Genomic DNA, 13,311 nt, shown 5'->3' with positions numbered 1-13,311 from the left:
AGCATCACTGTGGAACTTACCTTGATCTTAGCTAGAGTGCTAGCTTCAGTCTCAGGAATACACTCACATATAACATATAAAAAACTTCAAGTACATCTCATGCCATGGTTAGGAGAGGTGAATAGAGTTTCTGAGAGTCTTGTGTGAGTTTTCCCTTGTAGCATGTGAACAAGATACTAGTATGCCCATGCCAGAAAGTATGTGATTAAAGCATTTTGAATTTGTATTCTCAGTTTGTGATTTATCTCTTAGAATGCACAGTCAATCTCAAATATAAGAGAACCATAACTGAACAAAAGCAAATAAAAGAATGTGTCAAAGTCATGACAATAATAAATTGGCTGTAACTGCTTGATAAATATGTTACTCTGGCACACTAGTGTAGCTCATGTGTTTTGATTTTATTAAATAAAACCCACATAAAGCCACCGCCATGCAATGAATACTAAAAGAAAAATCGAAGGTATGAAAATTTGAAATACATTATTAGCTTGTATTATAAAATAATGAGTAAAATATATAGGTGTAGGGTATGAATATATGACTGGAGTGTTCAATGCTGAGAAAAATGTTAGGCTGTGCCAATTATGGGTAGATGATGGCTCATGTGAGGTGGATTAGTATGAAGATAAACAGTTTGTAAATCTTGGCTTTCATGAATGATACGGACATTGTACATTCACTCTGTGTGTAAATCTGGGTCTTTAGAGTACAGTAATGGAACACATTAGGTCATTAAAGGCTGTATGAAAGCATAGACCGAAGGTGAGTAAAGGATATGAAAAATGAAAAATGTACAGAATGGTGTTCCAATTTACTACTTCAAATATGAGATGACGTTTTTTTTTTTTTTTTTTTTTTTTGGTTAAAAACTTTTATTGAGCAATCAGATAAGAAGTACAACGATGGGCCTACAACCACACAGGCTGGCCGCTAATGCGCAAAGCACAACATAGGAAGCCAGTAATCACGTACGCGGCTAGGCACAGATCATAGATTAAGTATTGCTCAAAGCGTAGAACAGGACACAACCATTTTCTATATGAAACATAAAATTAAAAATAACGAACTCCAAACAAGGCGAATGCAGCAATGAAGTCAGCCCAGATGGCAGAGGGGAAGGCCACTAATCAGGAGACAAAAGTAAAGCAATGAGATTCGGCAAGGCCGGGGGGGGAGGGGGACAGCGGGGAGGACAGGAAAATCCTAAAACAGAATGAAAAGTTTTCGGGAACGTCAGCCTAGGGAGACAGGGTAACATCGGAAGTGTCAACCAAGGGAGGGGTGCAAATTTCTCCACGATAAGCATTCCACTGACCCCAAATTTTCGTCCACGCCCTGGGTCTGCCCCTAGCCACATAGACAGTCTTCTCTCGGAACATGGACCAGTCCATGTTATCCTCCCACACCGAAACGTCGGGAGGTCTGGATGCGCCCCAGAGCTGCGCAATGTCCCGCTTCGCGACCATGTACCCCAAGGTCGCCCATCTGGTCTGGGCCACAGAGTAATCAGTGGGTTCCCACACGTTCAACAGACATCGTCGGGCCTCAGGCCGCAGGGTAACACCAGTCACAACAGACATCACCTCAAGCACAGCAATCCAGTAGGCCACTACCACCGGGCACCCCCAAAGTATATGCAAAAATGTAGCACTCATCCCACAACCACGCTTACATAAGCCATCCGGGGTAAAGCCCATTACAACCAGACGCGGACCAGTTACATACACCCGGTGGAGGATCTTAAGCTGCACCAAACGAAGACGGGCGGGAATGGCGACCTCTTTTGGAGAAGAGAGTGCTGACTGCCAATCCTCGTCATCTAATTCCAATCCGTCACCGACCCACATTTCCCTAAGTCGGACCAATAAATCAGCGCGATTATTAATTAATTTCTTGTAAATAAGGGAGATAGTGCTATCGGGCAGGTGCCCATCTAGTATGCGATCCTCAAGGGGGGAGGACTCGGGCAGGGCCACATCAGGAGTCAGAACTGAGGTCAGGGCATGTCGGACCTGTAGATATCGAAAAAACTCTCTATCACTCAAGTCGTATTCCGCCTGAAGGGCCTGGAAAGACTTCACGCTACCCTTCACACAGACATCACCCACCTTACATATCCCAATCATATCCCAGCGATCAAAGCCCTTAGTAGACCAGAGACACCCCAAACGTTCAGAAGCATAAAGCGGAGTCGCCATTGTGAGTCGATTCTCCCATCCCAAACTAACATTGGCTGCTCGCCACACATTGACCGCGATCTTGGACGGGCCCATAAGATGGCGCCCGGCTGATCTAGAATAAAGCGCTCTATTAAAGTCCCCTCCCGGTAGCTGGAATCTATCCATCTCAAAGGCCGGATCCCGACCCGGGGAATACATCGCGTGGTTGATGGCAGACAGCTGAGCAGCCCAGTAATATCTCTTGATGTCGGGGAGCGCCATGCCCCCGTCATACCAAGGGATGGTAAGTTTCGCTAGGGCAATACGCGGACGCCCGTCCCAGATCAGTTGCCTTTGAAGACTCTCGATCTCTCGGAAATAGGAAGCGGGAATGTCGTCATAAGAATTTTGAAGCGCATAGAGGAACCGCGGCAAGGACATCATTTTAAAAAGGGCCGCCCTGCCCAGAGGAGACAGGGGTAGCTTGCGCCAACGGGCAACATCCAGTCGCAATCTAAGAAGCGGGGGGAGGAGATTACGCTCGAACCGGAGTGAGGAGTCCAGTGTAATAAAAATCCCCAAATACTTAAAGCCAGACTGGACCACCTGGATAGGAAATCTGTCCGGCAAAGGGGGCAAAACGCCCGAAAGGACATACACACAAGACTTAGCCCAATTAATAACTAGGCCCGAGTTGGCACCAAACGAAATAAGCACGTCAAACAAAACATTTAATGATTTACGCGGGGAAGTAAGATATAGAAGAATGTCATCCGCGTAAAGGGAGACGCGGTCCTCAAAATCCGGTGATCAACGGATCCCTTTGAGTGAAGGCTCCCATCGAAGCCACGCAGCTAACGGTTCCAGGGCAAGCGCGAAAAGCAGTGGAGACAAAGGGCAGCCCTGACGGGTCCCCCTACCAAGACAGAAGGGGACAGAAACTCTGCCATTTACCACTACCTGTGCCAAGGGTTCAGCGTATAACAACTTCACCCAACCAATAAACTCAGGTCCAAAACCAAATTTTTCAAGAGCTGCCCAAAGATAGGGCCACTCTATCGTGTCAAAAGCCATCGAGGCGTCGAGCGAAGCCAAAATGGCCGGCTCTGTCAGAAGCCCCGCCCTCGCAACAGCACCGTGAAGACGACGTAGGTTAAGAGCCGTGTTGCGATGTGGGATAAATCCGGATTGATCCGGATGAACCAAGCCACTAATGACCGTCAAGAGGCGGGACGCCAGGAGCTTAGCCAGGACCTTGGGCTCAACATTTAACAGGGAAATGGGCCTATAAGACGAACAAAGGTCCCGCGGTTTACCGTCTTTGGGAATTACGACTATCGTAGCCAAACGCTGATCATACGGGAGAATACCCCGCTCCCGGGACTCCAAAAACATGGCACGAAGATGGGGCGCCACCCCGTCAGGGCGTAACTTGTACAGTTCAATTGGCAACCCATTCGGGCCCAAAGCTCTGCCCGAACGGAGTGAGCGAATGGCAGTCGCTATCTCGTCCGTAGTAAAAGGGGACTCCAAAAAAACACGGTCTAAGTCGGAAACACTGGGCAAAGCTATATCGCGCAGCAAAAGGCGAGAGTCAGCAACATCCCGTCCAGACACAGGGGTATAAACCACACGAAAGTACTCCGCAAAACATTCAACTATTCCAATCGGGTCCGTCACTCTCACACCATTCGAAGACTGAATCACAGGCACCACACGATTCGCCCTCTCTTTCTTATCCAACCATGCCAATAATTTACCCGCTTTGTCCCCCACATCATACAAACGACCCTGTTGCTCCCGGAACATCAGTTTTGCCGCATCTGTGACCAAAGACCTATAAGCAAATTGTTTCAGACCCAGGGCGTGGAGTTTATCCGGAGTAACATCCGATTCTAGGTCAGCCTCCCTCTCAGTAATCTCCCTCTCAAGGTCCACCACCTCCCGATTCCTCGCTTTCTTGGATTCAGCAATAAGGGAAAGGGCCTGCCCACGAAGCACTGTCTTAAAGGCCTCCCACAGGGATACCGCAGAGGAGACGGAACCCTCGTTGTCCAAAAAGTAATCGTCCAAAGACTTAGTCAAAAGGGTACGGGTCTCAGGGGAGGTAAGGTACCACGGGTTGATAGGAGCCACCCGGCCCGCCGCCTCCACCCCCAGCTCAAAACAAACCAGAGCGGAGAATGATCGGAGATGCCCCGGGGGAGGTGCCTAATCTCACGCACCGCAGGCGACTGGGCTGCGGGCATCAGGAAATAATCCAGACGAGACAGACTCCCATGAGCCCCGGAGTGAAAAGTGTATTGAAGCTGAGTAGGATGCATAAGCCTCCAGCAATCCACCAAGCCAAACGTTTCCAGAAACCCACCCAGCCACAGCTGGGCCGAAGGCGTATCCCTAGGGGGGTGACGATCATGTAGACCGGAGAACACAGAATTAAAGTCACCTGCAATGAAGAGAGTACTATCAGGGAGGTTCAACAACACACGGCCCAAGTTGGAAAAGGTTGAAGTTTGTAGGCCGGGGGGCACATAAACAGCAAATAGGGAGAGGGAACGACCCTCATAACGACCCACGAGGACAGCGTAGCGCCCTCGATCATCAAGGATCACATCATCAATACCTAGGGGGAGGGAAGCCCGAACAAGGATACCCACCCCCCTGGAACCCGTGGTAAACCCCGAATGTGCGGCGAGGCGATAGCCCCACCTATTCATTGCACGACAAGTGTTGCCCACCAAATGAGTCTCCTGTAGAAAAACAATATCTGGAGACAAGCGTCGTAGACATCGCAACACCACACCCCGCTTAATACGATCCCCCAGACCATTAACATTCCACGAAACAAACCTCAACCCGCTACCCCCCATCCCACACAGCAACGCCGAAACCCCTCTCCAATGAGCATGACATAATAAACATCAGTAGCAAGATAGAACCGCCTTGAGAACATAACACACAAACATCGAACTTCCCACCCACCCACCCCCCAACAATCAAGAAAACACCCCCCACCCTGCACCCCTGCAAAATGCTAAAAAGCCATCCCAACATGCAGTGTGCCTGTCGCCCAAGAACCCCTATTCTACAAAAAGACCCCGGAGGAGGAAAGGCTCTGGCCCACCCGCCACCCCGAGCAAGACAGAGAACGAGGAGAAAAAACAAACAGAAGAGGCACTTAGGCATAGACTCCCAGAAGAAGTCACTCTATATGAGGTCCCAGGTGTAGACGAATTGTTCAGCTCTCAACACCACCCTCAGCACCACCCGGGTGGGCGGCGGACTCAGTCGTAGGAGGTCGGTCAGGCAGCGAGTCCAGCCAGTCATTCACAGAATCAGGCCGATCAAAGAAAAAGGTTCGGTCATTGTACTCAACACGCAGCCTGGTCGGAAAAAGCATAGCGTAGCGTAATCCCATGTCCCAGAGACGTTTCTTGACACCACGGAAGCCCATACGCTGTCTCTGGACCTGTTGAGAAAAGTCCGGATAAAAGTTCACCGTGGCGTTCGCAAAGGCCACTGGACCCTTCACACGCGAGGCCTGCAGGATAGCGTCCCGATCTCTATAATGGAAGAGTTTCGAAACAATAGGCCTCGGCGGGGCGCCCGGCTTACCCTGGCCCCCCGGGACACGATGGGCACGCTCCACTGCGAAAAATTTACTCAGTCCAGACGGAGAGAGGTAGTTCTGAATCAGGTCCTCAACCAGGAGATCAACAGAGTGAGGTTCTGAATTCTCCGGAACGCCAACCAAGCGCACATTACAGCGACGTGCCCTGTTCTCAAAGTCCTCCAAGCGCCGGGTCATGAAATCGTTCACCCTGCGGAGATTGCCAATCTCCGTTTGTATCTCCGAGACGTCTGCCGTGAGGCTGGATGACTTGAGATCCAATGACTTCACCTTCTCATTGGTTTTAGACAGGTCGGCCCGAATCAAGTTCACATCAATGGCCACGGTGTCGATTTTGTGGGCCAAGGCTTCATATTGTTGGCCTATCGCCTCCTTCATGCCAGAAATGGCGCCCATGATGTCCTGTAAGGACGGCTCCGTTGACGCATCCACAATGTGGTCGGCCGCAATTGGGCCAGGCAGGGCAGCTCCGGGGGACCCCTTCGAATGGGTGTAACGGTCCATAACGTTAGACTGGACCGGGCCCCCACGCAGGGGCGTCTTGGTCTTCCGAGTCTCTCGGTCCCCTCTGCCCGCCATGTCGGAAACTGCGTCACCAGGAGGGTTACCAGGCTCGACGGAATGGCGACAGGAGAGTAGGGCGTCAGGGCCAACTAGCAGCTGCAAGGGTACCACTAGGATAGGACCAGCCAGAAGGAGAAAAAGCCAGCCACAGGCCCGACAGCCGTCTCGCGCCCCGGACACCAGCCCAGGCCAGACTCCCCTGCCAGATGTCTCAGTCTGAGGCAGAATCGAAACCGAAACTTAAGAGGGGGACCCACAAGTCGATCCCCCTGCCGCTGTTGTTCAACTCCAAGACGGCCACAGAGCCTCACCCAGTCCCAGGCGGACCTCGAGGGCGGATCACGAAAGTTCGAAACACCGTATCTTCGTCACCCCGGGTCCAAATCAAATTCCAAAAGTTCCAGGAAGATCAGCCCAGCGTCCTCTACACAAATCCTCGTGAAGAGTCCGGATATCTTCAGGATATCATGCCGGGAGTGGCGGGGGTCCGGAGAGCGCTGTGCTCACGCGGCCATCTCGGATGCCCGCCAAGCTCCTCCCCCCAGATGAAGCAGTCTTATGCATGAAGCTCAGATGACTTTATTGCGGAAAAATCATAAATATGAGCTAAATATTTTTACTTTTGTACGCATACAAAAAAAGATAGCAATAGGTTGATGTATAGGTTCTAAAAGTAAACACAGATACATTATATAATTAAATATTGATTAGGACTAAATTATGTATTCAAAGGAAGAGGCTATAAAATGTGGAAGCGGTGAATAATATAATATATTTTATATTAGACAATATAGTATTAAAGGAAATATTTTGATCAGTTAGAAAGCCGAAAAGTGTAAGCACGGTGCTAAGGAAAATTAAATGACACCATCTCACATTGCTTCAAGTTATACTTGAGAAAGCAATGGATATGAAAAAATTCTTCTTGGTGGCAGTGAGACATTTGTAAACGACGACTGGAATGTTTTCCTAAGTAGAAATGAGTTTCTACAGAGAGTCTCAGAAAAAGAAAGGGTGATCACACTTAAAAATAACACTGTGAACTTAAGTTCTAAAGCACTTGGTGTGCTGAAACGTGCAGCACCAATGCACTCGCTCTTCGATTCATGAAGGACACATAGAAACATTAATAATTTGCTTTTGGTAATCCGGAATTGCACCTTTAACCATTTGGTGCTGACTTTGGTTTTTTGGATATGCTTCTAATGTCATTCATGAAAAGCTGCCCTCCTGTGTTTTTTGTAGTTTGCATGTTTGTCTTCTGTGGATGTCTCTAATCATGACATTGCTGCTGGAATTGTTTTCTATAAAATGGCCAGCCTTCAGATAAGCATTAACCAGCTAGTGGTAAGGGTTGTTAGATACACTGGGATCATCAAACCATTCAGAATTCAGCAGTCAGCATCCCTCTCAACCTCTCCAGCAGCATCTGCATCACTACACATCATAGAGCTCCACTGCCCCACCCCCAATCACAAATGACCTTAGTTTTAGCTAAGTTTTTATTGTAACCTTCTTTTTAAAATGTAATATCTATGAATTGTGGTTTCTTATATTTTGTATGTGCTTTTATGATATCTTGCATATCGAAATAAAGCTTTGATGATGATGACAAATGAGCAGCTCCGCACTCCTCAACCACACTTTCAAGGCACTCCATAACACTGTCCCAGCATACCTCAATAACAGTATCTGCTTCCACAAACCATTGAGACACCGTCGCTCGGCCAGACTCCTAGTGGCTCACATCCCATGCATACAGAGAACCTGATCCGGTGGTCGAGCCTTTTTCTGCATCGCTCATAAAGGGTTAAACGACCTACCACTACCCATTCAAGCCTCATCCTCACCCCCTTAATTCTGCAACAAGCTGAATACCTGGCTTTCAACTAACCCCACCAGGCCCAAGAAGGGGATATGCCCACACCTGCACAGTGCCAAGATGCCCTCCCAATGATAGAGCGCTTTAGAAATCAACATATGATCACATAACTTAACATCTATCTGGAATACAAGTACAACTTTTAAGGAATTCTCAAAGCATTCTGGGAGCACTCCTGGAATTCTGCAACTATCTGCATGCTGATATGTAATAACCGTATGCAGCCAGGCTCGTGCAGGTAAGAGCAGTGGGGCCGGGTGGGCAATCCTTGCACAATCGTTCTTGGCGAAAGGATTAGGGGCAGGAAGGTTTCATTGGATCAAAAAATACTCCATACAGACGATATCGTGAGTGGAGTTCTTCTCTTAGTCGAAGTAAGGCATGGAGGAAAATCCCAACGCGTTCTGTCAGTAAACCTGAGCCGCGTCTCGCCAAGAACAATTGTGCAAGGATTGCCATAATATTCGAAACTGGTACTACACGTGGGTTTGTCCTCCCTCCACCACGCCTTCTACTTGATTACCTGTAGTGAATTTATTCCACGCTGAGACGGCTGTGGTGCTAGGTGTGGATATATATCAAGCACAGCTGGAGTAGATACCCTCTCCATCCCTTGGAATTCCTGATACATCTAGAATTGGTGGCCCGTTCCAATTGATTTGACGTGACCCCATTGTCTCACCCTTGGTCCACTGGTCCAGTCCCCGTCCTTCCCACCCTTGTCCTGAAGAAGACCCGCAGCAGAGGCCCCGCAATTGCCCGTTTTATGCGCCTGGGTCGAAACGTCGACGGCTTTTCCCCCTCCCTAAGGCTTACACCCCTATTGTTCACATGCCCCTTTCCCCTAATGTTTTCTACTGATGTATATATAAATGAGTGGGTAGGCCTTGTTTGTTCAACTGATTAATTTGTTTTTTGAGTTGTACTGCATTTTTTTAACTCTGTCCCTCGAGCTTATCTCTCTTCACTTCACATGAGCACCCCTTTACTTCACCTTTCTTTCTACTGCAATTTTTTGCAGCCTTCTGGATCAATTAGTTTTAGGACTATGCAAATAAATTTGTGATATAAAGTAGCCTTGGCTTCAGATTCATGTGTGTTGGGTTCACTGCAAATCAATTTGTTATCTACAAATCATACATCTCCTCGGATACAGATTAATTCTGTTCAATTGGAATTTGTTTATATTTAACAACAAGTGTTACATGAATTGTGTTCTGAGTCGTATCCGGGACCATATTGCCTTTGTGCAGGGGCATTTTGTACCCTCCCCCACCCCACCCTTTGCTTTAGGAACTACAGCGAAGGTGAAGTTCTTGATGGACCTCTTCTGTCTGCAACTGGATGGGTAGATGGAAGGATGGGTGACTAAATGAAAGGGGAATGGAGAGAGAAAGGGAGGATCAATGGATGGATGAGTGAAAGCATGGATGGACGATTGACAGAATAGATGGGCGAATGGGTGCATGGATGAGTGAAATAAAGGATGTAAAGATGGATGAGTGAAAGAATGCATACATGAGTGAAGGCAGGGTGTAGAGCTGGAAGAAAGGATGGATGGATGGTGAAAGGGTGAATGGGTGGACGGATGAGTGAAAGGATAGCTTGGGTGAAAGGGTAAATGGTTCGATGGGTGGAAGAGTGGATGGATGAGTGAAAGGATGGAGTGGATGGAGGAGTGAAAGGTTGGATGAAGGGATGGATGAGTGAAATGATGGATGGAAGGACAGATGATAGATAGGTTTGCAAATGGTTAAAAAGGTTTGGATATGGATGGTCACACAGATGGAAGGACAGAATGAATGGTGAAAGACTGAATGATGGATGAAAGAATTAGTAGATGACATTCTGAGTGACACCCAACTGCTACTTGAATGTTACACTAGTAATTGTTAATGTTTGCATGTTTTGTTTTAGGTGTAAGGTGTTAGGGAGAGCCTCGTAGTGCCATGAGCTGTGCTTGAGATGTATATTGTGTTTGTAACAATAGGCAAGGTATCAAAAATAAACTATGTAATAGTGTATAGACAGTGCCTTCTTTAAGAAAGTTGCAGGGAAAAATGCCTTTGCGACTTCCATCAGCTAGTACAACTCTCCGTGAAGCCCCCAAAGCAAAGTCAGATTCCATATTTTAAATTCCACTTGCTGAAACACCCATAATGCGTTCCCTACAGTGGGTTCCTCACAGCAATCCTCCCTTTAGTTCTCCTAAGTGTACCGCTTTACATCTCACAATGGCACTCAGATATGAGATGCTTGTAACAAAGTCTCTCCGAGCAGATCTTCCTGACCACTTCTCTCAACAAACATTCCTGCTTAGGACCATGAGTTGTAAACAAAATATCAGACTGGACAAACCCAGCACAGTAACAATATAGATTATCATATGAAATACCACAAAAAGACCTGCACAGTTGCCCAAAGCTGCAAGCATACCGAATAACCTTGAGGCGCACGATTGTCTCAACGTAATATAAAACGTATTTTGACTTGTGCTCAAGTGGTTTTCTATTTACTTACTTTTATACTATCACGCAACTTTCTCTGATGTGTCGATAAAGCACAACTTTTGTCCCGAAGTTTTGTCCTGAATTTTGACCTTCCGTCCTGAATTTTGACCCTCTGTCCTGGATTTTTACACATACTATCCTGAATTTGCACGCATGCCAGTTGGTCACTCTATATGGCTCTACATGCGTAAATGTTATATAAAAATATGTTTGCACTTTTAGTTTTTGTGTTTCTCCACAGGGAACATCTCCTAGACCACCTTCAATTTTAGCGCTGCTCCATTCCCACCCTGAAAACATTTACTCCTGATCTTTTTAGAACTACAATTGTTACCTTGACCCACAAAGAGGTTACTGCAAAGTTTGGAAGGGCTGCCATTGAAACTGCATAGTTTATTAAATACATATATTAAATAAAAATAGGACGTACAGGGACCAACAATTATTATTTGGAGTTGCCCTTGGAGCTGGTGTATGACTCTGCTGCGAATACAGAGGTCTTGATTCCAAATCTTTTTTCACCCCTCTACACTTCATATCTCTTTATCCCACTCTTGCGGGTTTTTCTTTATGCCTGATCTCCGCCCTTGTCACTGTTCCCCTATGTTTTATATCCTCCTCCTTGTTCTGCCGTTATCTCTCTTGCTGTGGGTCAAAGTCTGTTGCTGTAAAACAAGTTCCGGTCCCCAAAATGGGCGCCGGTCCCCACCACCAGCACCAATCAAGCAATGGCTGAAGGCGAGGATTAAAGTGGAGGTCTGGCCACTTACCGGCGTGAAGAGAGGCGAGAAGGACCAACAGAGGCGCCGGGAGGGCCATGGCAGCGTGTCCCGCAGCTGCACCGCTGACGCCTGTGCCTGGAGACTGAACTCTGCCCTCCGGCGCCCTTTATACTTCGGCACTGCTCCCTCGCGCTCCCGGGTCCCGAAATGCACCGCCGCCTTCCTTAAGAAGGGAAGGAAAACTGCGCAACGAAGGAAAACCCCACCGACCTCAGGTGCGCACAGAGGGCAACGTCCACCGCGTGACAGGAGCGCGCGAACACCTATCCGAGGTGAGGGACACTCTCACAGGCAGTAACACCAAACTTACGTTCACAGGTAAAAAGCCGCAGTGCGCTTTGAACACTGGTGGTTTGTTCGAACATTATTTTCACGGAGCAGCTGATGCCTTACAACATCAAAGGGACATCTTTAGTGGTAGGTCTGGCCTGGACAACTTTTATTTTAGTGACCTGTGCATAATTAATTGACTGTGGCCTCCCCTTCGCTGACTGGATTTTTTTTGTACCTTTCCCTTTTTAACTTTTCCTGTTTCAACCGTAGGGCTACTTTGAAGTTACCTCAAGGCTACCCACAGCTTTAAAAGGCCTGATTAATATTCCTAGTATTTTCTGTACAATTTCAGAACTCCTGAAAAAAAAATCACGGTGGAAGGCAGAGTCCCAAATAACCTGCAGAATTTGGAAATGTTCCATTTTGGGGGAAAAATCTGTGAGGGAAGACCTCGAAAGACATGACGCATATTTTAATTTTATTAATTTTAGTGGCATGCGAAGAGAGCAGGACACAGAGTAGCATTATTTTAAATATCCAATCACTGATGCTACTTCTATCATGAAAGAGTTCTGGCTGCTATGCTGCGTGCACCAGATAGTAATCCTTTATATGCTCGTGGTTGGTAGGCAGAGGCCAAACTTGTCAGGAAAGCAGCTTTGAAGGAAGTGGAGGACACTAGAGATGAATATGGCTAGAGCGTCCACTCTTCATAAGTGACCCCCATAGCCAGGAGCAGAACCGCTGAAAGGAACCGCACTGGCAGTGGGTTGATCCCGAGGAGATGAAAAATGAACAGGGAAGCCAAGAGGCAGATAACAGCCATGGAGAACAAGCATCGGCAAAGCCAATAGGTCTCAGCAATGCCCGAACTATTGGCCTTGTCAATGTGAATGTCTTTTAGCCATGTTGTCTAGCAGCACATCTGCTGTTCAGCATGGCTGAAAATCACTCAAAGCCCATATTCACAGTATGTTAAGCCGACGCCGAGTCTCTTCCCCCCCCCCATGTTGAGTTTATTGTCATGCCCCTCCAAACACAAAGAAGCGCTATGAAGTGGCCTGCGCTGGTTGCATCATAGTGCTTTTTTCAGTGACCTTCAGCCACGCGGAAAAGCGGATGTGCTACTAGACAACATGGCCAAAAGACATTTATATTGACAAGGCCAAAAGCTTGGGCATTGTCAAGATCTATTGGCTTTCCCAATGCTTGTTCGGTGTTGATGAGGTCTTGCTGAACAACTTTGGAAGTGATAGTGAGAAATAGCTGAGGAGCTCTGAAGTGAATTGAGGATATGACTTAATGGCCAGAGATGCAGACAGGGGAACTGGGGAACCAGGTTTGAATCCTGGTGACAGCTGAACAGTTTGTGATTCTGGGCAAATCACTTACACTTCCCCCTGCCCACGACAATGAATGTGTCATTGTGTAATGTAACTGATGAGCAGTTAAAGCACTACAATACCATCGGCTGGTGTTAGAACTTTGGCAAGATGGAGGACGGAAC

At 47.4% G+C, this 13,311-nt stretch overlaps 1 protein-coding gene across 1 annotated transcript in view; it reads right to left on the bottom strand.

The window, feature by feature from the left end:
- Window positions 1-12,024, bottom strand: part of MELTF (melanotransferrin) — a 389,430-nt gene extending 377,406 nt beyond the window's left edge. Inside the window, exon 1 of the mRNA XM_078666484.1 lies at window positions 11,520-12,024. Within this exon, the coding sequence (XP_078522610.1) occupies window positions 11,520-11,568 (49 nt within the window). The 5' untranslated portion in view covers window positions 11,569-12,024. The remainder of the gene's footprint in view (window positions 1-11,519) is intronic.
- Between the last annotated feature and the right edge of the window lie 1,287 nt (window positions 12,025-13,311).

This window comes from Lissotriton helveticus, chromosome 11, assembly GCF_964261635.1.
Source record: "Lissotriton helveticus chromosome 11, aLisHel1.1, whole genome shotgun sequence".
NCBI classification, from domain to species: domain Eukaryota; kingdom Metazoa; phylum Chordata; class Amphibia; order Caudata; family Salamandridae; genus Lissotriton; species Lissotriton helveticus.
This window is presented reverse-complemented; position numbering and strand designations above follow the sequence as displayed.